This window comes from Hemicordylus capensis, chromosome 12, assembly GCF_027244095.1.
Source record: "Hemicordylus capensis ecotype Gifberg chromosome 12, rHemCap1.1.pri, whole genome shotgun sequence".
NCBI classification, from domain to species: domain Eukaryota; kingdom Metazoa; phylum Chordata; class Lepidosauria; order Squamata; family Cordylidae; genus Hemicordylus; species Hemicordylus capensis.
The window spans coordinates 2,148,550-2,176,001 of NC_069668.1; the positions used below are offsets into that span (position 1 = coordinate 2,148,550).

General features: G+C 51.0%; 1 protein-coding gene across 1 annotated transcript in view; it reads left to right on the top strand.

Moving 5' to 3' along the window:
• The window catches only part of TMEM132E (transmembrane protein 132E), a 619,388-nt gene extending 592,495 nt beyond the window's left edge, over positions 1-26,893 (top strand). The window contains exons 2-9 of the mRNA XM_053275464.1: positions 125-1,031; positions 2,834-2,974; positions 13,594-13,786; positions 14,178-14,321; positions 17,770-17,975; positions 19,625-19,904; positions 22,873-23,064; positions 24,393-26,893. Coding sequence (XP_053131439.1) covers positions 125-1,031; positions 2,834-2,974; positions 13,594-13,786; positions 14,178-14,321; positions 17,770-17,975; positions 19,625-19,904; positions 22,873-23,064; positions 24,393-25,427 — 3,098 coding nt within the window. The 3' untranslated portion in view covers positions 25,428-26,893. The remainder of the gene's footprint in view (positions 1-124; positions 1,032-2,833; positions 2,975-13,593; positions 13,787-14,177; positions 14,322-17,769; positions 17,976-19,624; positions 19,905-22,872; positions 23,065-24,392) is intronic.
• The last annotated feature ends 559 nt before the right edge of the window (positions 26,894-27,452 follow it).

Sequence of the window (27,452 nt, forward strand, 5' to 3'; positions counted from 1 at the left end):
GGGCCTGAGTATCAATTCCCAGCCTCTCTGGTTGCTCATTTCTATGCAGCAGCACCTCCTAGTGTCTGGGGTGTGCATTGTGGGTTCCAACTCTCTAATCACAGTCTCTCTCTCTCTCTTCCAGCCCAGGCCAAAGCTCCCCCGACCAGTTCCGAGCCCCCGGAGACCCCCCCACCTTCGGGAGCAGCCGTCCTCCTGGTGAGCTACCGCCTCTCCAACACCCGCCTGGCCTTCTTCCTGAAGGAGACGGGGCCGGGGCCGGGCGGGAACAGCAGTATGGGCCTGACGCGGTCCGAGCCCTTCGTGGTGTTCCAGACGAAGGAGTTGCCCGTCCTCAACGTCTCTCTGGGGCCTTTCAGCTCCAGCTTGGTGCTGCCCAAGGAGCTCCTCCAGCCCTCCAGCACCCTGGAGATCCCCTCCCGCCTGACGGTGAACTGGAAAGTCCGGGCCTTCATTGTCCGGGCACGGGTGCCGGCCAGCCAGCCCACGGCCCAAGTCTTGTTCTACGTGGCCGGGCGCGACTGGGACGACTTTGACGTGACCGAGCGGCTGCCGTGCGTGCGCCTCCACGCCTTCCGCGACGCCCGGGAGCTCCGGGCTTCCTGCCGCCTGCGGGGCAGTTTGGCCACCTGCCTCGCCCAGGCCGAGCTCCCGCAGGCCTGGTTTGTGCCTCCCGCCGTGCCTTTGGGGCGCCGGAAAGCGCCGGACGGGATTGAGCCGGTGGGCGACATCCAGCAGGTGGAGCTGTACTACACGCTGCACGCGCCTGACGGGATGGGGGAGTGCGGGGGTGAGCAGGGGGGCCGGCGGGGCGGTGCAGGGGCCCGGACGGAAGGCCCCACCCAGCACCCGCTGCTGCGTATCGGCAGCTTGAGACTGGTCCAGCCGCCGCCCACCCCGCCTTTGCAAGAGCAGCGTCTAGACAACAACGTCTTCATCCGGCTCCCCGAGAAGCCCCTCAAGCCAGGCGAGGTGCTGAGCGTCGTCCTTTACCTGATGGGCAATTCGACAGTCGAGCACTTCACGCTCAGGTAAGCCCTACCTGCCGGTGTCATAAGTGATGGGCTCCTACTTTCCACACAGCTCTGTAAGTGCATGACCCAGCCGGGGTGGTCAGTGGCATTCCCCATAATGGGTTCACGGCTGTTTTTGACTACAACTCCCAGCATCCCTAATGGTAAAGGGCTTTGGCTGGGGATGATGGGAGTTGTAGTCAATGACATCTTGGAATCCCCGTTACAGGGAACACTGGTGGTCTTGGTACCATCTGGGGGGACTCTGGGCTCATGGTGATTGTTAACAATGTTTGCACCCCCAGCGATGGAAAAGAGGCAATCACATTGCAAGACACTCTGCTTCCAGGGTGTTCTTGTGCTTTTCTTGTCCTGAACATCAGGCCTGCAGCAGCCACATTCGCAATGGTCCTGCCACTGACAGAGATCCGGTTGGCGGGGACTAGAGACAGGGCCTTTTCGGTCGTGGCCCCTCGGCTCTGAAACACCCTCCCTGGAGAGCTTTGCCATGCTCTCTCTCACAGTGTTTTTAAAACAACTGAAAACACATCTTTTTAAAGAGGCTTTTAAATGTTTCACCTGTTGCTCATCTCTGGTCGGTTCTTTAGTTTTTACACTTCCTCTTTTTTAGTTTTTTAAAAAATAACTTTTAATTTGAAATTTTAAAATCTCCAATTCCAATTGTGGTTTGTGTTTGGCTTTTTACCTGGTTGACCTTAAATTGGTTCCTTTTATTAGCCTGATCTTACATTGTAACTATTTTATCAATGTTTTGAGCCGCCCCGAACAGTAGTGGGCTGGAGGGGCGGGACATAAATATTTTAAACAAACAAGCAAACAAATAAATTAATATGGTGTTTTCACATCTTGTAAGTGTTTTGAAAACACAAAAACTACACACACACACAAAAGTAGAATGGAAAGAGGAATGAAAATGAAAATGAAAATGGGCAGAGATGTCCTCCCAAGAGGTCTCCATAGAGAAAGGACAACCATTTGTTCCTGGTGACCCTAACTTGGACCCCCAAACCCTTTCTTCTGTGAAGAAATGACAGCAATTTTACCCCAGTCATTTGCGGGGGGGAGGGGTTGGACTAAAGAAGGGGTGATCACACCCAGAAAACTGGAGGTGCAACCAGGTTATCGACTCTTTCCCACCTCTAGCAGGGTAGATGTCACCAAAACTCATGATGAGCATTCATCCCCTGAGATGATGCCCATGGTCAAAATTGGTGGGTCTGGCCCATGAAGGACCAGGACAGAGAAAAGCCCTTGCTGTGGTACAGTCACCCACTCGGCTTCCAACACTGGAGACGCCTGGAGTATGTTCTCCAGCAGGGATTATAAGGGGAAGAGAGCTGGTCAGGTGGAGCTGAGAATGAATTGTCCCCTTTGCTAAGTAAGGTGTGCCCTGGTTTGCATTTGGAGGGGGGCTCCATATGAGTGCTGTAAGATATTCCCCTTAGGGGATGGGTCTGTAGTTCAATGGTAGAGCATCTGCTTGGCATGCAGAAGGTCGCAGGTTCAAGCCCTGGCAGCATCTCCAGGTAGGGCTGAGAAGGACCCCGGCCTGAAACCTTGGAGAGCTGCTGCCAGTCAGTGTGAACAATACTGAGCTAGACGGACCTAGGGTCTGATTCAGTAGAAGGCAGCTTCCTATGTTCCTATGTACAAGGTTCTCTGCCACAGTGGCTCTATGCTTGCCAAAGTAACTTGCCAAAGGGCATAAAGGGAACGCTTGAGGGAGGTGAACTCAGGGTCTTTGAGAAACCGGTGTTCCTCTCCTTTCTCTCTCTCTCTCTCTCTTTGCTGCCTGGCAGGGTGAAGGCCAAGAAAGGGGTGAACCTCAGGAGCACCAGATCCAGAAGCCCCCAGTGGCTGGTAAATTCGGAACTCCAGACGGGGAGCAAGCACTCGACATCGACAGTGGACGTGACTTGGCTCAGCGAGGCCCTGCCCAGGTAGGATGCCCAGGGCTTTTCTACTTCCAAGGAAATCTTCACAGCCTTGAGGACTAGGGACTTGGTCCTTCCTTGTGGTTTAAATTCAAGGGCTGTGCAGTGCAGGGGAAAGGCGATGGATGGGGGATGCAATAAAGGTTTACGCATGCCAGTAAGAAAATGGTTTCCTTAGGGATGGGGCCGTAGATTATTGGCAGAGCAACTGTTTTGGATGCAGAAGGTCCCGGGTTCAATCCCTGGCAGCATCTCCAGGTAGGGCTGGGAGAGACCCCTGCCTGAAACTTTGGAGGGCTGCTGCCAGTCAGTGTGGACAGTACTGAGCCCAGTGATCAGGAAACCTACCCCTAACCCTAACCAGCTTTTTACATTCCTCTCTTATTTGGAATATTAGAACTTGGGATCACTTCATGAAATTGATAGGCGGTGGATTCAGGATGGGGGGAAAGTCTTTTTTCACATGGTGCAGAATTAACATAAGGCACTCCTTGCCACTGGATGATGAAGGGAGAGAGACAGCTCGATGGAGCAAACTGAAGTAGTCAATTAGGAGGTAGGAAGCCTGAAGGAAGAGAACAGAATAGTCACTGGGCACCGAGAAACGGGAATATCAATGCTGAATTTCAGTGGTGGCATACTGATTGGCTGGGCTGCCATGGTGGGACAGAATGTTCATAGGCACTCCTCCTGTGCAAGAGAAAAGTTACGGAATGTTTGCAAGCCAGCCTCTGTGAGAGGAGGGAATGTTGTCTGTCTGTCTGTAATCTGAAATGGCACATAGTCGAGAAGAGCTTTTTGGAGCCAGCTGAGGAGTCCGGAGCAGTGTTCCCTCCAACAGAGGATGCCAGGTGTTGTTGACTACAACTCCCACAGTTCCTAGCCAAAGGCCATCACAGCTGGTGGTGCTGGGAGTTGTAGTCAACAACATCTGGAACTCCCTGTTAGAGGGAATGCTGGTCTGGAGCCACCCCAGGCAGTACAGAAGTTAAGGGGGAGGGAAGTCTGAGAATAAAGTGACTGAAAGAAGGGTGCGGAGTTTGGACGAGAGAAAGAAGCCAAAGGTGGGTGAAGGAAAAAGAGGGTCTAGGGAGAGGCAGAGGGGACAAGAAACTGGTTATTTCAAAGCTTGTCTCGAACTCGGCAGACAGTCCTTTGGTTCAGGCTGCTGGATGATTGATCAAGCTCCTACAATCACAAGCGGCTGTACAAAATGCATGAGAAATACAAGGAACTCTGCCTCTAGGTTTACAATCTAACTTGAAGAAAAAGGAGAGAAATAGATAGAAAATGCACAGAACTTAGAAGTGTTTGGGCTTAATCAGGCACCTCTAGTTCAGGAAGTGTAGAAAGCTTGGGCCACCACTGAAAAGGCCCCGGCCCCTTTCTCCAGAAAGGGACACCACTTGTGGGGGGGGGCAGCAAGGTGAGAGGCCTCGTGTTAGAGAGAGGACCCCGTTTCCAGACCCATACTACTAGGACCCAATGAAATGGATAAGTGGCAGGTGCAGGGGACACCAAATGGATTGCTGGCTTGTGGAACTCACTGATACTGGATGGGATGACAACCACGGACTTAGAAGCCTTCCAAAAGGGATTGGATGCATTCATGGAGAAAGAGGGGTCTATCAGGGACAAGTGGCAAACTGGAGAGCCCACGTTCAGAGGCAACAGCAGTGAGGGGGCGGTTACCTTCCTGTCCAGCTTGTGGCCTTCCCAGAAGCCTCTGACTGGCCTGTTCGGAAAACTGGATGCTGGCCCGGATGGGCTTTTGATATAATCCCATCAGGCTCTAATATGATATTCTTGACCTTTTCCGTTGCTTCTTTTCTCTCCCTTCCATCTGAGCTACCATCCCTTTTCACAAAGCTAGCCTTGCTGCATGAATTGTCTGCTTTGCTAAGCAGGGTCTGCCTTGGTTTGAATTTGGAGGAGAGGCGTCATGAGGTCTGAAATATAGGGGATGGCGATGGCTCCCAGGGGCCAAGCCTCTGCTTGGCATGCAGAATGTCCCAGGTTCGATGCCTGGAAGCATTTCCAGGTAGGGCTGTGGCCTACTGCCTGGAACCTTGGAGAAGCTGCTGCCAGTCAGTGTTGACAATCCTGAGCTCGAGGCACTGCAGGTCTGACAGCTATAAGGCAGCTTCGTATGTTCCTATGAAACTTCGAGAGATCCCCAATGCTGTGAATCTTCTTCTCTGCCGCCTTCTCCTTCTCCGCCTCCTTCTTCTCCGCCTATCATGCTTTTCCAGCTTGATTTTTGGCTCCTGCCCCCAAGATCCGACTCGGGTGCAGCCTGGCTGAGCCTCTGTTTGGCTGCTTGTGCTTTTCCTTGGCTGATAATCCAGCTCCCCATCCTGGATAGATTGCTAACCAGGATTGCTAACCAGGGAGTAGGGTTATCTTCCCCAAACAGACCACCTTCTCATTGCCTTGTTTCATTTTGCCCAGAAGCCAGGTAATCTCTTCCCTTAAGTATGGGTCCCAAAGCACCTCATCTCCCCCCTCCCCACCCCTCCAAAATTTGGTTGAGACAATATGGGGGGGATGCTCAGGAAGTGGGGTGGAGTCCTGCATTTTAGGGGCATGCCAGCTGACCTTTGCCTTCTGTTTGAGCCTCCTTTAGCATCTTGACACCTGCATCACAGAAACGCTGCTTCTCTATGCTGGGGAAAAGAATTCTTCTTCCTCCTCCTCTTCCTCTTCCTCTTCTTTTTCTCTCCTCCTCCTTCTCTTCCTCCTCTTCATCTTCTTCTTCATCATCTTCTTCATCTTCTTCTCTTCTTTTTCTCTTCTTCTTCTTTTTCTCTTCTTCTTCTTTTTCTCTCCTCCTCCTCCTCTTCATCTTCTTCTTCTCTTCTTCTTTTTCTCTTCTCCTCCTTTTTCTTCTTGTCTAACTGCCGTGTGGTTGTTAAACGCACAGGGAGGCCACCAGGGAAAGACGTTGGCTGCCCCCCCATGCATAGGGTTGCCCACTCTGCCTGAAGAAATCCTGGGATTCCCCTGGCCCCCCGATATTTCCCCTGTTATTTTCATCGCTACTTCAAGCCTGAAGCTTTGGAGAGCTGCTGCCAGTCCGTGTAGACAGTCTTGAGCTTGGTGGGCCAAGGGTCTGACTCAGTAGAAGGCAGCTTCACACGTCACCTAGGTAAAGCAGATTACCGTTTGGGAGGATGGAGCCATAACTCAGTGGGGAAGCATCTGCTTGGCATACAGAAGGTCCCCGGTTCAATCCCTGGCAGCATCTCCAGGTAGGGCTGGGAGAGACCCCTGTCTGAAAACATGGAGAGCTGCTGCCAGTCAGAGCAGACAATTCTGAGCTAGATGGACCAGTGGTCCAACACAGTAAAAGGCAGCATCTCATGCTCCGAGGCTCTAGTCCCTGTTTCCCACTCTGCCACCCCTTCTGTCTCTTTCCTTCTGGCACCCAAGGACACCCTCACCCTTCCCATGAAGACAAGATTCCCGCAGCAGCCAAAGAAAGGGGATGCAGACCAAGCTAGATCTCGACCGATGCGAGGCTTGGCCCCCAATCTGCGACTGTGGGGAAGTGTTTTTTTTTTAACCCACATCACAACCCGAGCAGCGCTATAAAGCCATCTCAGACACAGTGTGAGACCAAAGGCACAGATCAAAGGCCTGGCTTCCTTGCCTGAGGAGGCTTCCTGGAGAGCAGCTGATAAGGCCTTTGGAGTTGAGGCTTGCTTTAAACTGAGTTCCTCAAGGAGGGAAGAGCCCAGATGCTCAGCTGCGATTGCGCCGACGCCGAGATAAATAGGAACGAAAAGCCGTGAAGCCGACGGGGGGGGGGGGGGGGCGGACGCGCACGCCTTTGGAGGCAGCGAGGACGCGGAGCCTCTGTTCGGAATCCAGGACTTGAGGTGCAGGCCTCTGAAGTTAAGAACATAAAAACAGCCCTGCTGGATCAGGCCCAAGGAGGCCCATCTAGTCCAGCATCCTGTTTCACACAGTGGCCCACCAGATGCCTCAGAGAAGCCCACAGGCAGGAGTTGAGGGCGTGCCCTCTCTCCTGCCATTACTCCCCTGCAACTGGTACTCAGAGGCACACCCTTGAGGCTGGAGGTGGCCCACAGCCCTCTGACTAGTAGCCATTGATAGACCTCTCCTCCATGAAGTCATCCAAACCCCTCTTAAAGCCATCCAGGTTGTTGGCTGTCACCACATCCTGTGGCAGAGAGTTCCACAAGTGGATCACGCATTGTATGAAAAAGTACTTCCGTTTGTTGGTCCTAGACCTCCTGGCAATCAATTTCATGGAGTGACCCCTGGTTCTAGTGTTGTGTGAGAGGGAAAAGAATCTCTCTCTCTCCACTTTCTCCACGCCATGCATGATTTTATAGACCTCTATCATGTCTCCCCGCAGTCGTCTTTTTTCTAAACTAAAAAGCCCCAGTTGTTGTAGTCTTGCCTCATAAGAAAGGTGCTCTAGGCCCCTGATCATCTTGGTTGCCCTCTTCTGTACCTTCTCCAGTTTAACAATGTCCTTTTTAAGATGTGGTGACCAGAATTGTACGCAGTACTCCAAGTGTGGTCGCACCATAGTTTTGTATAAGGGCATTATAATGTTAGCCGTTTTATTTTCAGTCCCCTTCCTAATGATCCCTAGCATGGAATTTGCCTTTTTCACAACTGCTGCACATTGAATAGACACTTTCAACAAGCTGTCAACCACAACCCCAAGATCCCTCTCCTGGTCCGTCACCGACAGCTCGGATCCCATCAGCATATACTTGAAGTTGGGGTTTTTCGTTCCGATGTGCATCACTTTACACTTGCTAACATTGAACTGCATTTGCCATTTTGTCGCCCACTCCCCCAGTTTGGAGAGATCCTTTTGGAGCTGCTCACAATCTGTTTGGGATTTCACTACCCGGAAGAGTTTGGTATCATCTGCAAATTGGGCCACCTCTCTGCTTACCCCTGCTTCTAGATCATTTATGAATAAATTAAAAGGCACCGGTCCCAGTACAGATCCCTGGGGGACCCCACTTCTTACTTCCCTCCATTGTGAAAACTCTCCATTTATACCTACCCTCTGTTTTCTGTCTTTCAACCAGTTAGCAATCCACACATGTACTTGTCCCTTTATTCCATGACAGCTAAGTTTCCTCAGGAGTCTTTGATGAGGAACTTTGTCAAAAGCTTTTTGGAAGTCTAGGTATCCTCTGTCAACTGGATCACCTTGATCCACATACTTGTTGACACTCTCAAAGAACGCCAAAAGGTTGGTGAGGCAAGATTTACCTTTGCTGAAGCCATGCTGGCTCACTCCCAGCAGGGCCTGTTCTTCTAGGTGCTTTACAATTTTATCCTTGAGGATGCTTTCCATCAATTTGCCTGGAACGGACGTTAGGCTAACCAGCCTGTAATTTCCCGGATCGCCCCTGGATCCCTTTTTGAAAATCGGTGTTACATTTGCTACTCTCCAGTCCTCTGGTACAGAGCCCGATTTCAGGGATAAGTTAAATATTTTAGCAAGGAGGTCGGCAATTTCACATTTGAGTTCCTTGAGGACTCTTGGATGGATGCCATCCGGCCCTGGTGATTTGTTAGCTTTCAGTTTTTCCAGACAGTTTAGAACATCATCCCTTGTCACTTCTGTCAGACTCAGCTCTCTAGCCTCCATCCCTAAAAAGCCTGGTTCAGGAACAGGTATATGCTCAGTATCCTCTGCCGTGAAGACAGACGCAAAGAACTCATTCAGTTTCTCTGCAACCTCCATATCCTCCTTAATAATCCCTTTCACTCCCTCATTGTCTAATGGCCCAACCGCCTCCCTGGCAGGTTTCCTGCTTCTGATGTACTTAAAGAAGTTTTTGTTATTCCCCTTGATACTTTTGGCTAAATGTTCCTCAAACTCTCTTTTTGCTTCCCTTATTGTCACCTTGCATTTCTTTTGCCAGAGTTTGTGTTCCTTTCTGTTCTTTTCGTTTGGACAGGCCTTCCAATTTCGGAAGGAAGTCTTCTTCCCTTTTATGGCTTCCTTGACGGTACCCGTTAGCCATGCTGGCATCCTCCTGGACTTAGTGGTACCTTTCCTCCTTTTGGGTATACAATCTAACTGGGCTTCTAGTATTGTGGTTTTGAGTAAACGCCATGCACTCTGGAGCGAAGTGACTCTCCTGATTTTCCCCCTCAGCTTTCTTTTCACCATACTCCTCATTTTGGAGAAGTTTCCACTTTTGAAATTTAAAATGTCTGTGTTTGACATCCTTGGTGATTCTCTCCCCGCATGTATGCTGAATTTGATGGCACTGTGGTCACTGTTCCCTAAAGGGTCGATAACACTGACATCACGCACCAGGTCCTGGGTGTCACTCAGAATTAGGTCCAAGGTCGCCTTCTCTCTGGTCGGTTCCATGACCAACTGTTCTAAGGCACAGTCATTTAGCGTATCTAGAAATTTGACCTCTTTGTCCTGACTTGAATGTGAATTTACCCAGTCTATGTGTGGGTAGTTGAAATCACCCAGAATTACAGCCCTGCCTCTCCTTAATGCCTCCCTGATTTCCTCCTGCAACTCCCAGTCACTGTCGGCATTTTGATCCGGAGGGCGATAGCATGTCCCCAGTAGCATGATTCCTTTCCGGCCTTGTATAGTCACCCACAGGGTTTCTGTGGAGGACTCCAGTCCACCTAGGTTTTCTAGCTTGTTAGATTCTATCCCTTCTTTAACATACAGTGCTACCCCTCCTCCAAGGCGCCCCTCCCTGTCCTTTCTATAGAGTTTATACCCAGGGATAACAGTGTCCCACCGGTTCTCACTGTTCCACCATGTTTCTGTTATGCCCACTATGTCTATTTCTGCATTAGCAACCAAGCACTCCAGCTCACCCATCTTGGCTCGGAGGCTTCTGGCATTGGCATACAAGCACCTATACACTGAATCTTTCCCCTGATGTATGCTATTCCTTTGACTCTTTGACCTGCTGGCACAGCCTCCCGTCTGCTCTTTATGCAGTTCTGCTCTGTCCCCTTCTGTTTTATTTGAATTCTTTGCAGCCTCACACTTTAAAGGATGGCTTTTGCCAAACGGGATACTGCCCAGCTCCCATCGGCTGTTCCCCAGGTGTCATTTTAAAAGCTGCTCTGCAACCTTTTTGATTTTAAGCGCCAGCAGTCTGGTTCCATCTTGGTTCAAGTGCAGCCCGTCCCTTTTGTACAGGCCTTGCTTGCCCCAAAATGTGTCCCAGTGCCTAACAAATCTAAAGCCCTCTTCCCGGCACCAATGTCTCATCCACGCATTGAAACCCCTCAGCTCTGCCTGTCTCACTGTACTTGCGCGTGGAACAGGTAGCATTTCTGAGAATGCTACCTTGGGGGTCCTGGACTTCAAAATGCTACCTATCAGCCTAAATTTGGCTTCCAGGACCTCCCGACTGCATTTCCCCACATTGTTGGTGCCGACGTGCACCACGACAGCTGTCTCCTCCCCAGCACTGCCTAGGAGCCTGTCTAGACACTGCGTGATGTCCGCAACCTTCGCACCAGGCAGGCAAGTCACCGTGCGGTCAGCACGCGAGTCACAAACCCATCTCTCTATCCCTCTAATGATTGAATCACCCACTACAAGGAGGCCCCCACCCCCCAGAGGAGTATCCCCTGTGCGAGAGGATATGGGCTCATCATCCACGGAAGGGGTCCCTTCTAAAGGAGCATCTCCCTCTTCCTCAGACTGATGTCCTCCTTGCCCAAGACCTTCATTCTCCCTGACAGCAGAGGAGCTACCAGCCCTGGAGTGGGATGCCTCTATCACATCCCTGAAGGTCTCGTCCACATGCCTCTCTGTCTCCCTGAGCTTCTCCAGATCCGCCACCTTGGTCTCGAGGGAACAGATTTGTTCCCTGAGAGCCAGGAGCTCCTTGCACCGAGCACACAACCATGACTTCTGCCCATGGGGCAAATAGTCATACATGTGGCACTCTGTGCAATACACTGGGAAGTGCCCCTTCCCCTGCTGACCTTCTATCTTCATGCTGTTTTAGTTAGCTCTTTACAGTATTTAGGGAGCTTATTGTCCGTTTATTAGATATTTTGTTAGGATAGGTCTCAGCTGTAATGGTCAGCTATTTAACTGTCCAAACAGCCTTTCCCAAGAATATGAGGGATACGAGGGAGGGATAGGTACTTACGTTCTCTTCTCCACCAGGCTCCTTGTGATCCTTGTGATCGCAGGGGCTTGTTCCAGGCTCCCCCGCACACTTCCCACTAAACTCCTGTAAAACTCCTACGTCCTGTTTGCTATCCCTGTTCGCTACGCTCTCGGGCCTTCACCTCATATGTAGAGTAGCCTTCCAACTGTCACACAGGATGGGAGTCAAAGGAAAGGAATGTGGGGCCTCTCCCAGCCCTAGCTGACTCCACCCCCACCACTGAGTAAACACTGCCTTTAGGTAACCCTAAGAACTCCTAGCCCTGTTATATGTTAACCCTAACAAGTAACCCTTACAAGTAACACACAGAGAGATAGAGAGACTAAGACCTACCCCTTAGAGAGAAACAGCCCCTGCAAAACTCCTCTCTTTGTTTGTTAGAAGTGGAAAAGGATAGATGTTTAGAAGGCCTTGCTCAGCTTCTCAGCTGTGTCTGCTCTTCCCAGAGTTGCCTTCCATCTGTCACACTGGATGGGAGGTTTAAGGATAGTTTAAGGATAAAAGGATTTAAGTTTAAGGATAGCTAAGTCATTCTGTAACAGATGAAAGGGAATCTGAGGATGCTTTCTTGAGTGATCTTTATCTTTTCTTGTGGAGCGTGTATCTGAACTGGATTGATCCAGTGTAGACAGTGGAAGGGAGCCCTCCCCCCATTAATCTGTGGAACTCTCTGCCACAGGATGTGGTTATTGCCACCATATTGGATGGCTTTAATTGGAGCTTAGACAAAGTGTACCTTCAAAGGAGGCTTTCTCCATTGAATGCATGGCTTCCTTAAACAGTTTACAAAAGGACTTTGATTGCAGTACTTGTTTTTATATTTATATCCCACTCTTCTGCTGAGGAGCCCAGAGTGGTGTACATGGTTATGTTTATCCTCACAACAACCCTGCGAGGTAGGTGAGGCTGAGATATACATGACTGGCCCAGAGTCACCCAGTGAGTTTCTTGGCTGAGTGGGGATTTGAACTCAGGTCTCCCCAGTCCTAGTCTAACACTCTAACCACTACACCATTTTGGCTCTTGTCTGTAACCCCTCAAATCCTTTCTCCAAAGATTGTAACCTGCTCCATTGGTTATGACAATCCCTGTGACAATCCCATTGGTTGTGACACATCGCTGATGACTCTTTAGTTTAGAAAACATGAGATTTCTGATATCATACCTAAAGGGAGAAATGATAGAAGTTTCTAAATTATGCATGGTGTGGAAAGAGTGGAGAGAGAAGAAATTTTTCTCCCTTTCTCACAACAGTAGAATCAGGGCTCTCCTTATGAAACTGACTGCTATGAAATTTAGGACCCACAAAAGGAACTTTTTCACACAGTGCTGTGTTGCTGATTCCATTCCTGGTGTATTTTGCAACTTTCAGATACTATAATATTTACTTAGGAGAGGAATGCTGGTCTTGTGGTAGCAAGCAAGACTTGTCTCCTTAGCTAAGCAGCATCTGCCCTGGCTGCATATGAAAGGGAGACTAGAAGTATGAGCACTGTAAGAGATTCCCCTCAGGGGATGGAGGCACTCTGGGAAGAGCAGAAGGTTCCAAGTTCCCTCCCTGGCAGCATCTCTAAGACAGGGCTGAGAGAGATTCCTGCCTGCAACCTTGGAGAAGCCGCTGCCAGTCTGGGTAGACAATGCTGAGCTAGATGGACCAAGGGTCTGACTCAGTATATAGCAGCTTCCTATATTCCTATTTACGGATCTTGTGAAAATATGGTCATATAGTAGGAGATGTTCTCTTGCCAGTGGGGATATATCCTATCAGCTTGAAAATTTGCTTGTGGCTGCATTGGAAAAGTGGCAACATGCCTGTGATTCCGTTACTCTTGGAATCTTGCTCCAGTTACCTTGAAGGACTGGTGCAGAATGGCTTTGGAGAGCTGTTCCCTTCTCTGCTCCCCTCTCCCATCTCTCTCAGATAATCACTTCCTCCCCCTTGCTTTTCCCTTAGCACACGATCAAAAAAGGATCTTCCCACCGAATGTGGAAAGCGTAAATAGTGTGAAAGGCCCTACTACTGTGAGGCTGTTCTCACAACCAAGGATTTCTGTGGTGGGGGTGAGTGGGGGGTGATAACCCAGGAATCTGTGGCTGTCAGGGGCAGCAGGAGCCTTCTTGACCCAGCGGTTCTGGACCTGGGTAGCCGAGACCCGCCATCCCAGTTGAAAATGAGATAGCACACAAAGGGAGCCGTCCCTCTTTCCCCCTTCAGGTTGCCTGCAGCACTGGCACGTTTCCAAACGTTCCTGAGCTGCTTTGCCAAAAAGTTCAATGCAAAATGGGTCCAGGCAGAGGAAAGCTGCAGCAGCACTGAGGGCCTCCTCTCCACTGCTCCCGCAATGCATTATGGGATACTGGTGGACCCAGTGTGGGTTCCCCCCCGGATGTGCGGTCGCCTGACGGTGTGCGGGCTGGTTAAGTGTCTTCTTTCTCAACCTCTCTCGGCAGGGAGACAGACTCCTCCTACGAAATCATGCAGCTGGACTTTGAGATGGAAAATTTCACCAGCCAGTCCGTCACCCGGCGCATCATGTGGCATGTGGATTACCGGGGCCGCAACCCACCGCCTGATCTGGAGAAGGCCGTGACGGAGCTGACAGTCATCCAGAGGGACATCCGCACCATCCTTCCCTTGGCCATGGTGAGGGTGTCCTCGGGACATAGCTAAGCACCCAGGAGGGGGCTTTTCTGGGATCGCCTGCCTTGCCTCACACCCCTCCTGGAATGAGGATGCGCACATGCCCAGGGCACAGAACTGGGGGCAAACCTCATCTTGGTTTTGAGTAAAAACAGGGCCATGTCCAGCTCGCCAGCCAAAGAGCCCACCCCCCAGAGGATGTTTACAGGTATTACAAGCATTAGAGGGCTTGTAACAGCATCTCCTCCGAGCAGTAGTGCACTGGAGGAGCGGGGTATAAATATTTTTAATGAATAAATAATAAAGGAATCTCCTCCTGCAGAGGGGAATGGGGGAGAGAGAAGGGTCCAGGTCCTCTCAGCATAAAAACCCAGGCCTCCTTTTTGGCCCTCAGGACACAGAGATCATCAACACAGCCATCTTGACTGGTCGGACCGTTGCCATCCCTGTGAAGGTCATTGCCATTGAGATGACGGGTGCAATCCTGGACGTCTCGGCCATGGTGGAGTGCAAGTCAAGCAATGAGGATATCATCAAGGTAGGTGAGGGAGCCTGTGGGGTGGGGAGAAGGCATGATGATGGTTAAAGGGGCCTCTCCCCAAATAAGAACTGGGCTGCTAGAAACACAGGGAGCTGCCTTATACTGAGTCAGACCCTTGGTCCATCCAGCTAAACGTTGCCTGTACTTTCGGCAGGAGCACACAGCAGGCAGTGTTCACATTTAGCTACCCATCCAAATGCAAACCAAGGTGAACCCTGCTTAACAAAAGAAAATGATTGCTACCGCAGGACTGGCCCTCCACCGGGCAGCCAGATGTCTCTGGAAGGCCCCCAAGTTTGCATGCCAACATCTGGTGGAGAGTTGGTCTTCTTGTGGCCGCAAGGACAGAACGTCCTCTTTGCTAAGCACGGTCTGCCTTGGTTTGCATTTGTATGGGTGGCTAATGTGAACACTGCCTGCTGTATGAGGGGGGTGGGGCCATAGCTCTGTGGTGGAGAATCTGCGTTGCATGCAGAAGGTCCCAGGTTAAATCCCCGGCAGCATCTCCAGGTAGGGCTGGGAGAGACCCTTGCCTGAAACCTTGGAGAGCTGCTGCCAGTCAGTGCAGACAATTCTGAGTTAAATTTACCAATGGCCTGACTCTGTATAAGGGCCCTTCCTCTTTCCCTGTAGTATTCCAGGGTAGATTGCTCCTGGCCATGGATACAAGAAACACCACCTTTCTGGTGCACAGGCGAGGCCAATCCGATGCTCAGCGGGACTGCGGCAGACGCTGCTTCCCTCTCCCCCACCTGAGCGACTCACCGTCCGGCTGGCGAAAACAACCCACTTGGCTTACCGCTTCTGTCCAACCTGAGCAAGCAGTGGCGCAATCCGGCCCTTCCAGACGGGCTTGGAGACTCGTTGTTGGGAGGGCCCGTTGCTCCTTTGCCCGTAAATCTCTTTGGCTGCTGTCCCTGGATCCGGGGAAGGCCGGTTTCGAGCCGACCGGAGCCTGAGAGCCGGAATGAATAATTGAGGCAGCTCCCTCGCTTTGCCATTAAGTCCCTCGACCCCCCCTTCTCCCTCCGCCGCACCGCCTGAGTTATGTGGTCCAGGCCAGGAAGAGGTGTGGGTGGCAGAAGCTTCCGCTTACCGGGAGAGATGCGAGGGAGGATCCGAGTCCTCTGTCGGGACGATAAATCTGCCCCATCCATCAGCCCGCTGCTATCTGTTCCTGTAAATAATTCAGCCCGAAGGTGATTTGCAGTGGGGACAGCAGCTGTCTCCGAGCTCCCTGGAGGTGTGCCGCGCACGTGGGGGGGGGCATAAACAAACAGGCATTGCTCTATTGATCTCCTGGCTCGTGCCCTCCAGCAAAGCCACAGGGGCTACGGATGTGTCACCCCATCCTGGCATGGCAGGCAGAGGGCATCCCTTGGGCATGGGGCAGAGCTGCACAACTCTGACCCTCCAGCTGTCGCTGGACTACAGTTCCCATCATCCCCCCTTCACCATGGCCAGCAGCCAGGGATGCTGGGAGTTGCAGTCCAACAGCAGCTGCAGGGGAGAAAAGGCTGCAGAAATTTGATCATCCAGCTGTCCCTGGACTACAGTTCCCCTCATCCCCTGCCACGGTGGCCAATATTTATTTATTTATCATAAATAAATAAGCAAGGTTTATTTGTTAGCTGCCCCATAGAAAATTGTCCTCTGGGCAGCTCACAACAACACAAGTGTAAGAAGAAAAAGCTTCAAATAAAAACATCTAAAACAAGACCAACAAATTACAACCCAGAACGCAAGACACAATACAAACCATTTTTAAAACGTTTTTGTAAAAAAATCAATTCGTAAAAGCCCGAGTGAACAGAAATTGAATTTATTTATTTTGGCTTTATAAACGGCCTGATATAAAACATCTCCAGGGTGTTTTCCACACAGTGCTTTTAGCTCATCTCGCCTCCAGAATGGAAGCTGTGCATTCATATATTGGCCAGCTTTACCCTGAAGTCCCTGCGAGTTATCAGCGAGCAATCCCCACACAATTCAGGTTTCTTCATCTTGCATTGGATTGCAGCCTGATTTATATCCAGGGTAAAATAAATAAATAAATCCACTTTTCATATCGGGTTTTTTGGGCAACTTCGAACTCGCTGTAAACCCTCTCCATAAACTCATAGTAAAACCTGCTATGTGAAAAATGCCCAGGTGGCCAATATAAAATGTTCACGGTACCCGAGTTAAAATATCTGTGTTCAGCCATGAAACTTGCTGGCCGATATCAAGCGTGTCGCTTCTCTCTCAGCCTAACCCACCTCACAGGGTTGGTGTGAGGCCAAACACAGCCTCGGGGTTCTTTGGTGAAAGAGTGGGATAGAAATGTACATATGAACAAATGAGTAGTTGGGAGGTTCTGTCTTGTAGCATCCAGAAACTAGATTATTAGTTGAAAGCCAAGTCCATGCCGCATCTGTGTTGTTTGCTGTGTTCATTAGCGCGGAGGCTGGCTTTATTTTGATGCATGAAACAGTTGCTAGAAGATGCGTTTCAGAGATCATCTTTATTCTGATGGCGAGCCGAGATTGTCTTCCCAGACATGCTGAGCTGGTGTCTCTGGACGTCAGAGGCGCGTTTAAGAAGCCCTTTGGGGATGAAAGGAAGCAGACCCCTGCTAAGTCGAACGCGCATGTGCACACACACGTCCAACGTTCCCTGTAATTTTATTTTTATCTGTGTGCGGGATGAGTTTTGTTCTGGGCAGCTGTATCAAGGCAGTGTGTGTGCACCATGTGCATTCAGAGTGGGGGGCCTTCCTGATTCAACCTGAGTGGCATCTAAAATTAACTGAGCAGGCATCAAAAAATGTGTGTGCGCATGCACATGCGTACACCTTAGAAGAAACACTGTACATGTCCCCTTAGAACTTGCCAGCTTGGGCACCAGCATCTTAGAAAATTGGGCAAGACCCCTGCAAGAAACAGAGCCTTCCCTAGGGAAGGGAAGGGGTCAATTAGGAACAGAGGGAGCTGCTGCCTACTGAGTCAGACTCTTGGACCATCTAGTTCAGTATTGCCTACGCAGACTGGCAGCAGCTCTCCAAGGTTCCAGGCAGGGGTCTTTCCCAGCCGTACCCGGATGCTCCTTCACTGAGCTATGGAGGCCACATCGCCTTCACAGTGGCCATCAGAATTAGGCAGGGGAGGCAATTCAGAGATCAAGAGCTGCAGTGAAGCCTGCTTTTAGGGGTATGTCCTCAGAAGCTGGGGGTTTATTTTTAGAAAAATCCTGACCCATCTTGTGCCTTTTGGGGTGTGTGTGTGCTATGATTTCATGTGTTTATGTGTCCCTACTTGATGTTTTAATGCTGTGTTGTGAGCTACCCAGAGAACAATTTGTTATGGGGCAGCCAGCAAATAAAGATGATGTTGATGATTAAGTAAGTGGATTTGCACTCACCTCTCCTTCCTCATGGCCTTGACTCTTCCAATCCTTTTCTCTGAAGGTGTCCAGCAGCTGCGACTATGTCTTTGTCAGTGGCAAGGAGTCCCGGGGCTCCATGAATGCTGGCGTCTCCTTCAGCTACGAGCACCTCAGCGCCCTTCTGGAGATGACCGTCTGGATCCCCAAATTGCCGCTGCACATTGAGCTGTCCGACCCCCGGCTCAGCCAAGTGAAGGGTTGGAGGGTCCCCATTCTGCCTGATCGGAGGTAGGTGGAACAGGAGGGAGAGACGGTAGATCATGGCCATTTGGGGCTGGGATGGAGGGCAGGCCCACCCAGGAAACAATCAAGGCAGCCACTGGGTCCTTTGTTGAGCTCAGCACCATTGCTGCTCCATGGAAAGTCATATAGGAACATAGGAAGCTGCCTTATACTGAGTCAGACCATTGATCCATCTAGCTCAGTATTGTCTACCCAGACTGGCAGCGGCTTCTCCAAGACTGCAGGTGGGAGTCTCTCTTAGCCCTATACTGGGGATGCTGCCAGGGAGGGAACTTGGAACATTCTGCCTGCAAGCACACAGATGCTCTTTCCAGAGTGGCCCCATCCCCTGAGAGGAATATCTTCCAGTGTTCACACATGTAATCTCCCATACAAATGCAAACCAGGGTGGACCCTGCTTAGCAAAAGGGACCATTCTTACTTGCTACCACAAAACCAAATACTGCTCCTGCATTTTGCCTCACCACAAGTTAGGACCCTCTTGACTGACGGGAAGGAATTATCCTCCTGAATTGGGATCCAGGCATTTCTCCTTCCTTGAACTTCCATTTTTAGAGGCATCAACGAGGAGCTGTCTACAAAATGGAGATCATGATAGAACTAGATTTCCATCCATTAATGCGCCTACCGCATGGTGGTAAAAGATCACTATTTTTAGTATTAGCAAACTGTTACCAAGGGAACCAAGCATGCATGCTTCTTTTCTCTGTAACCCTTGGTTTTATACATATGCGCATACCGTCCCTTAATTAGCTTACTAACATGCCTGCAATTAATTGGCTAACCTTTCATTAATCTTATGTCCTTAGTAAAGGTTTGGGCATTTTTGTAGACATTAACGAGATATCCCAAAGCGGCTGACCACTTTGCATGGGACAATATGAAAATCTTGGAGGGGGGAAGAGCTGGTCTTGTGGTGGCATGAAGGAATGGTCCCGTTTGCAAAGCAGGGTCTGCCCGGGTTTGTATTTGGATAGGTGGCCAAATGTGAACACGCTCTGTTGTAAGATATTCCCCTTAGGGGATGGGGGCCATAGTATCGGCTTACATGTAGAAGACCCCAGGTTGCCAGACCCTGGCAACGTGTCCAGGTAGTGCTGGGAAAGACCGCTGTCTGAAAACCTGGAGAGATGCTGCCAGTCAGTGAAGACAATACTGAACTAGATGGAGCGATGGTCTGACTAGGTAAAATACAGCTTCATCAGTAGTATCTATCGCTCAGTGGTAGAGCATCTGCTTACAGGCAGAAGGTCTAAGGCTCAAGCCCTGGCAGCATCTCCAGGGGTTGAGACTCCTGCCTGAAGCCTTGGAGAGCTGCTGCCAGTCCGAGTACACAACACTGAGCTTGATGGACCAATGGTCTGACTCAGTATAAGGCAGCTTCCGAGGAGAAGGGATCAAAGCTCAGTGGCAGTGTACCTGTTTTGCATGTAGAAGGTCCCAGGTTCAATCCCTGGCAGCATCTCCAAGTAGGGCTCGGGAAGAGCCCTGTCCGCAACCTTGAAGAGCCACTGCCAGTCAGGGTTGTCAGTCCTGAGCTAGATGGACCAAGGATCTGACTCTGTAGAAGGCAGCTTCCTATGTTCCTACGACCTTGTTCTCGGTTCTGAATCCTGCTCCTCAACTCCCTCCAGGTCAGTTCGGGAGAGCGAGGATGACGAAGAGGAGGAGGAGCGGCGACAGAGCCGGGGCTGTGCCCTCCAGTACCAGCACGCCACTCTGCAGGTCTTCACCCAGTTCCACACCACCTCCTCTGAGGGCACCGACCAGGTGGTCACCATGCTGGGCCCGGAGTGGATGGTGGAGGTCACCGACCTGGTCAGCGACTTCATGAAAGTGGACGACCCCCGGGTGGCGCACATTGTCAACAGTAACACCCTGGCTGGCCGGGAACCTGGCACCACCCTGTTCAAGGTAAAAGCAACAATCATGCTAAACAAGAAGAGGGTTTGTCCTAAATCTCTTAGCCAGGTGGCAGAGAAGGATGTTGCCCTGTTTGGTCTCATCCCACTGGCAAGAGATGTTCAACACCATGGACAGCTCAGTAAGACAAGTTGCTCTGACAGCCCTCAAAGAAAGGCTGAGCTCTTAAATACTGTATTTACTTGAGTAGAAGACAACTCTGAATGTAACTATGCCCCCCCCCCCTTAAAAATACAGGTTAGGCCTGTATTAACCTAAAAGGAAGAGGACTCCAGATTTAAGATGACACCCCGCCCCGCGCTCATTTCTAACATTTAAAAACATAGTCTTGTATTGAGATAAATATGGTAGCCCTGAGCTCAGGTTGTTCCTATTGGATTCTGCCTCCCTGCTTGGACAACAGAAGGCTTAAAGGGGCAGCTTTCTGCTGACTCTAGAGCAACTAGTTTGGGGTAGCAATGGGGCAGCAAAGGATATGATTACTGGAGCAGGGATTTTGCTATACATTGCATACTTATTGAGGTGAGGTAATTAAAGTTGTTGGTTCATTTATCTTATTAACGAGGCATGCTTGACATTTTCACACTTATTCAGAAAATGGGCTCGATTCCTCTTAGAAAAGACTGGCCTTTTGGATTCGGCCAAACCTTCCGGGCTGATTCCCAGGCTAGTTCCCTCTTCCTGCCCAAGACAGCGTGGCAGGAAAGACTGCGGTGCTGCCGAGAGAGATCTGTAGCAGGCCAGCTGCAATCTGTAGGGGAGATGATCCTGCACTCTCCTGCGGACCTGGTCTCACCCAGCCCGGTTCTTGGCCAGGAAGGAAATGAAGGCTTTGGCCTGGCTCTGGGGAGGCTGGAGGGGCCTCCCCCTACCTCTCCAGGGAGGCTGAAGGTGCTCTGGTTTCTTCTGCCTTTTGTGGAGTAGTGAAAGAGACTTCTTTAAGCAATGGAGGCCTTTTACAAAAGAATTAGTTCCAGCGATAGGCCTATCATATACTCGGTCTGTATTGCCTGATCTTCTGCTGCTGAGTCTCAGTTTGGTGGAGGCAGAAATGAAATGGGGCATGGGAATTGGGGAGTAGGCAGCCCTGAGCTACCTGGGCCAAGGGACTAACCCCATATAAGGCAGCTTCTTGGGAAAGGGCCTCAGCTCGATGGCAGAGCCTCTGCTTTGCATGCAGAAGGTCCCTGGGTCGAACCCTGGCAGCCTCTTCAGGCAGGGCCGGGAAAGGCTCCTGCCAGAAACATTGGTACACCTCTGCCAGTCTGTGAAGACAACACAGAGTCAGATGGACCAAGGGTCTGACTCAGTCGGCAGCCACTCCGTGTGTTCCTCTGTTCTTAATATCAGCTGAGCACCTTAGTGAGAACCAGACCTGGTTTTCCTCCTCGTGATTCCCCCCACTCCCCGTTCCCCCTCCAATCTGCATTTCCAGCACTTCTCCCCTTCTCCCCTCCTGCGCCTCTCCTCCCTGAAACATCTTGCGGCTCTCTGCCAAACATCTCTCACTGCAATTAGTTCCAGACCCTGGCGCCGTATTGCCTCCCTAAGCAAAAAAAATCCCCAAGCTCCCAGCTGCCACCTTCAAAGATCCGGGCGTCTCAAGGTCAAGGCGTCTTCCCCTGGCAAAACATGATTCAGGGAGCCCCAAGTGAGGCTGGGAGTGGAGGCAAGGCTGCTGAAGGAGGGAAGCTCCCTGGGCGGGTGGATTCCCTGGAGTTTTCCTCCATGAATCCGGCCACATTTTGGCCATCAGTACAATCTCGGGGGATGACTGCTCATAGCTATTTTTTGCAGTCATACCCCCCCCCCACAAAGAGATGTTTGCATTATTGCACTTGCAGCTTTCTCTGCATCCTCCCACCCTCTTCTTTATCTTTAGGAGAGATAGACTGGTGGTCGCAAGCATGCATTGTCCCCTTTGCTAAGTAGGGTCCACCCCGGTTTGCATTTGAATGGGAGACTACATGTGTGAGCACTGTCAGAGATTCCCCTTCAGGGGTGGAGCCCCTCTGGAAAGAGCATCTAGGTGCCTGGTTTCCCTGCCTGGCAGCATCTCCAACGAGATAGGGCTGAGAGAGACTCCTGCCTGCAACCTCGGAGAAGCCTCTGCTGCCAGTCTGGGTAGACAGCCCTGAGCTGGATGGACCAAGGGTCTGACTTAGTATATGGCAGCTTCCTCTGTTCCTATCAGGAGAGCTGGTCTTGTGGTAGCAAGCATGACTTGTCCTCTTTGCTAAGCAGGGTCTGCCCTGGTATGTATTTGAATGGGAGACTACCTGTTTGAGCACTGTCAGAGATTCCCCTTCAGGGGTGGAGCCCCTCTGGAAAGAGCATCTAGGTTCCTCGTTTCCCTGCCTGGCAGCATCTCCAATGACATAGGGCTGAGAGAGACTCCTGCCTGCGACCTTGGAGAAGCCGCTGCCAGTCTGTGAAGACAATCCTGAGCAAGATGGACCTAGGGTCTGACTCAGTATATGGCAGCTTCCTGTGTTCCTATCAGGAGAGCTGGTCTTGTGGTAGCAAGCATGACTTGTCCTCTTTGCTAAGCAGGGTTTGCCCTGGTATGTATTTGAATGGGAGACTACATGTGTGAGCACGGGAAGAGATTCCCCTTAGGGGATGGAGCCCCTCTGGAAAGAGCATCTAGGTTCCTGCTTTCCCTCCCTGGCGGCATCTCCAATGAGATAGGGCTGAGAGAGATTCCTGCCTGCAACCTCGGAGAAGCCGCTGCTGCCAGTCTGGGTAGACAGCCCTGAGCTGGATGGACCTAGGGTCTGACTCAGTATATGGCAGCTTCCTCTCTTCCTATCTCTACCCCAAACGTTCTCTTTTACTTTTAGGGCAAATGTTAGGGTAAAATGATTGCCTTTTTGCACAGAGGAAACGGTGAGGGTCAAGATAGCCAACACTTCACCCAATTCGGGTCTGCGTTTTCTCCCCCCGCCCACCGCTGCAGGTCGTGTCTCCGCTGACGGAGGCTGTCCTTGGAGAGACCCTGGTGACAGTAGCCGATGAGAAGGTCGGCATCATCGAACTGCAGGCCCAGGTGATCTCGAACCTCTCCCTCTCGCTGCAGCCCAGCCCTGGAAACAGCCACACCCTTGTTGCCAAGACCACGGCCCAGCAGACCCTCAACTTCTCCAAGCAGGTAATTGGCAGGGGCGGGGCGGGAGAGCAGGCTTCACACGCCAAGACCCAACAGGCCCACAAATGGGCATGACACCTTTTATCCACTTAAAGTTCTACCTTTTCATGTTTCGATCTTCTGCATGGTCAGTTTCTTACCCGCTTGCCTATTTTTCTCCAGAAGGTTAAACAAACGGGTAATCTAATCTGAAACCCAAATACAATACATGCTAGGAGAAACAAAACATAGGAAGCTGCTTTCTACTGAGTCAGGCCACTGATCCATCTAGCTCAGGATTGTCTACACAGACTGGCAGCGGCTTCTCCAAGGTTGCAGGCAGGAGTCTCTCTCAGTCTTATCTTTGAGATGCTGCCAGGGAGGGAACTGGGAACCTTCTGCAAACAAGCATGCGGATGCTCTTCCCAGAGTGGCTGCATCCTCTGAGGGGAATCTCTCCCAGTGCTCACACATGTAGTCTCCCATTCAAATGCAAACCAAGGCAGACCCTGCTTAGCAAATGGGACCATCCATGCTGGCTGTCACAAGATATTTTTAACTCCAAAGGAGTTAAAATATTGTAATCCAAAATGCAGAAGATAGAAACATGGAAAGGTAGAACTTTAAGTGCATAAAATGGGTCATGCTGGATATAAAAACAGTATATGAAAGGTAGAAAAATAAATATATAAGACAATATAGGAAAACAGAATACAAAGACACATTCCACGCTTCGTCAGTCAGAAACAGAAGGCATCCAGTAAAGTATTTTGTATGTAGAGAAATGTCCAGAGGCTTTAAATGTAGCAGGAGCTGAACACCTTAACACTTGTTTATTATTATTTAAAATATTTATGCCCCACCTGTCCTGTGCAGTACTGCTCGGGGCTGTTTACAACATTTATTAAATGACTAGAATTGTCATTCTAGTTGTGGTTTTAGCCTGGCCTTCTAATTGTTTATTTTTATTAATTTTTCATTCTATATTGTATCTTTTAAATTCTCAAATTAAAAATGAAAAGGCCAGGCTAAACCACAACTAAAATAACTTCTTCTTTTGTAAGGATTGCAATTAAAAGTTATCAATAAAAGCTAAACACTGAGAAACCTACCAGATATAAGCAGTGGATAAGATGTTTTAAAGTCTCTCTCAAACGATGCATCTCTTCTTTGCTTCTTAAAAACACTGAGCGAGGGCGCATGGTGAAGTTCTTCCAGGAGGGCATTTCAAAGTTGAGGGACCACCACTGAAAAGGCCCTGTTCCTAGTTCCTACTTAACATGGCAGGTTGTACTTATCAGAATGTACAAATGGTTTCACAAAACCATCTCTCTGGTCTTTTTTCCCCCTAGGAGGCCTTGTTGAGTCTTTTGATCTCGTACAGTGACGGCACCACAGCTCCCCTCTCCCTGTATGACCCAAAGGACTACGCACTGGTTGTGAGCAGCCAGAACAAGGCAGTGGTGTCGGTGATGCCAGATCGGATGTTCCCGCTGGTGGTGGCGGAAGGCGAGGGGGCCGGCGAGCTGGTGAAGGTGGAGCTGATGATCTGTGAGAGCTGCCAGAAAACCAAACGCAAGAGTATGTTGGCCACTGCCCTGGCCAGCGTCCAGGTGCACTTCAGTTCAGAGGAAGAGCCCACCTACGACTATGAGCCTGTGCAAACTCCCAGCAGGCCCAGGCGGGAGAAGGGGACTCCAGGCACCCCGCCGCGAGTGGAAGGCGAGTGGCCGCTGGGGCCCAGCCAGGAGAGTAAGGGGCCGAGCGTCATTCTGCCGACTGAGGATTTCCCCACCATCCCCACGGGCTACGTCCAGGTGAGCCGAGGCCTGACGGACTTAGAAATCGGCATGTACGCCCTCCTCGGGGTCTTCTGTTTAGCCATTCTCGTCTTCCTCATCAACTGCATCGTCTTTGTCCTCAAATATCGGCACAAGCGGATCCCGCCGGAAGGACAGACCAACATGGACCACTCCCACCACTGGGTCTTCCTGGGCAACGGGCAGCCCTTGCGGGCCCAGAATGACCTTTCCCCGCAGCCCGAGAGCCCAGGCAACCCGCTGGAGAACGTCCAGACCTGCTGCCACGGGGACCACCACAGCAGCGGCTCTTCGCAGACCAGCGTGCAGAGCCAAGTGCACGGCCGGGGGGACGGCTCCTCGGGGGGCTCCACCAGGGACCAGAGCGAGGACCCGCTCAACTCCCCCACCTCCAAGCGGAAGCGGGTCAAGTTCACCACCTTTGCCACCATGCCTTCCGAGGAGCTGGCCTATAACTCGATCCCCATCGCCGACGAGGAGGATTTGGAGTGGGTCTGTCAAGACATGGGTCTGCAGGACCCCGAGGAACTTCACAAATACATCCATAGGATCAAGGAGGTCGCGTAGCCGGGCGGACCCAACGCTTACAAGCCAAGGAAGTAGGTGGCGGGGACGGATACACGGGGCGCGCTCTCTGCAATTGGATCAGATAGATGCCATCATTTCCCTCTGGCACCGGTTGGGCTCTCCTCCAACCCTCTTCTAAATGGACAAGTCCGAGTGTGGTCCCAGCGATGTCCGGAGGGGAACAGGAAACCATCCCAAGCGACGGGATGAGACCTGTTGCTTGGAGGAAGTCCCGCCTTGGGAAGCTGTGCTACAGCTCTGGGGCGACCTGTAGAGGGCAAGGGGACGTAGCCACGTTGGGCTACCTGGTGCTCATGGTCTGTAGCCAAGTTTAAAATGGGGGGATGATGTCCTCATATGGGATGAGAGGAAAGGGGGCATCCAAGCCACTGTGCAGAATTCTCTGGAACATGGAATGAATCCTGGCACCGGATTGGTCGCTTGGGGTGGCATCACTCCTTGCCTTCCCATCATCCACTGCTGCCTTTGCTACCTGCCTCCAGAAGGCAATCCTTTGACCACCCCCCTCAGCTTTTCTTTTCTTGCACAATGAACGCTGACTCTAAACTCAAGAAGTGAATTACATTCAGGGATTCTGCCTAGTCCGGTGGGACCCACGGTGGGACCCACGAGGGGAGCAGACCCGAACTGCGGATGGGACGCCTACACCAGACTGCTGTCAGCTAACCTTAGACCTTGCAAGGAAGGATAAACTCACTGTTGTGATACGAGGAGGAGAGGCGGGGAATCGTGCCGCCCCTGCTGTTATTCCGAACAGTGTCTGTCCTCTCTAGTGCCTGCACTGTCTTGCCCGTAACCTGCATCTCAGTTTGCCCCAGATGGGATTGGTTGGCCTTAGACACAGCCTTGCCTCCCAGATTTCAGGAACGGAGGGTGGGAAGGAGGAAGAGGACAGGGCAGGTTTCAGAAACCTCCAAGTACACAAGTCTCTCCCCCAAAAAGGGTGGAATCAAGGCCCCTGGCAGAGAACAGCTAGCTTCAAAAAGGGGTCAGGCCTCCTTAAAGCGGGACAGATTCCACCCATCCAACTCTTTCCTCTCCAGTGCCCATCCATGGTTCAATTGGGCGCTGAGGCTAACCCTCAGCCTCCCCAATCAGTGACAAGCGTAGTGGTTGTGTACCTGCCCCTGGCTCGGTGTTGAAGAAGGTCCCCAGTAAGATAACACAGCTCTCAAGTAGAGAGAGAGGTCCCCCCCAAAAAGGCCATCTCTTCTCTTTGCGCACTCCTCTCTCATTGGCCAAGGTGCTGTGATGTCATAGAATGTGGGGAACGAAGCTCAGCCAAGGCTGAGGGGCTGTGTCATGAGGGGCTCCTGTCAGACTAGGATGACGGGGAGGAAACCATCGAAAAAGGGGTAGGGACCAGAGCGACGGGGCACTGTTCATGGGCATATGTATGAGGAGGGCTGGATTTCACATTTTGATTAAAAACAACAAAAACAAAAGCAACTCAGCTCAGTCTTTGGCTGCAGGCATTTACTTTCTCACAGGTCTCTCTCTGTTTTCTGTTCCTCATTGTATTTGATCTGCTTGGTTTTCACCCCAGGAGGGAGCATTGACAGCTAATACCCCACCCCACCTACGTGTGATCCACTGAGCCCCTTCCCTTCCCCCAGTTATCTGTCTCCTGGATTTGTGATAGCGGCAACAGTGAGAGAAAGGTCTCTCCCTCCTTCCAGTCTTTGGAAGGGGAGAGCTGGGAAATGTAGCTTTCCCAGGGGTTACTAACATCCACAGTATCCTTGGGAAAGTTCATTTCCCAGGTCTGCTTATACTTGGTGTACTGAGAGGTGTTGTGTTAGTAGGGTTGACTGCTGTGCTGAAAAAGGATTGTCGGGAGGCAGACGTTTGAAGGGTTATACTGGTAGGATATTGTTGCGCTCTCAGTGTTGACATCATGTGGGAACTGACTCCAAAGAAAAATGCACTATTTCCCAACTTCTGGGGGGAAATTCAAGCCCAGTTTTGAGTTAATTGTGGAGGTGCAAAAAAAAAAAAAATCAC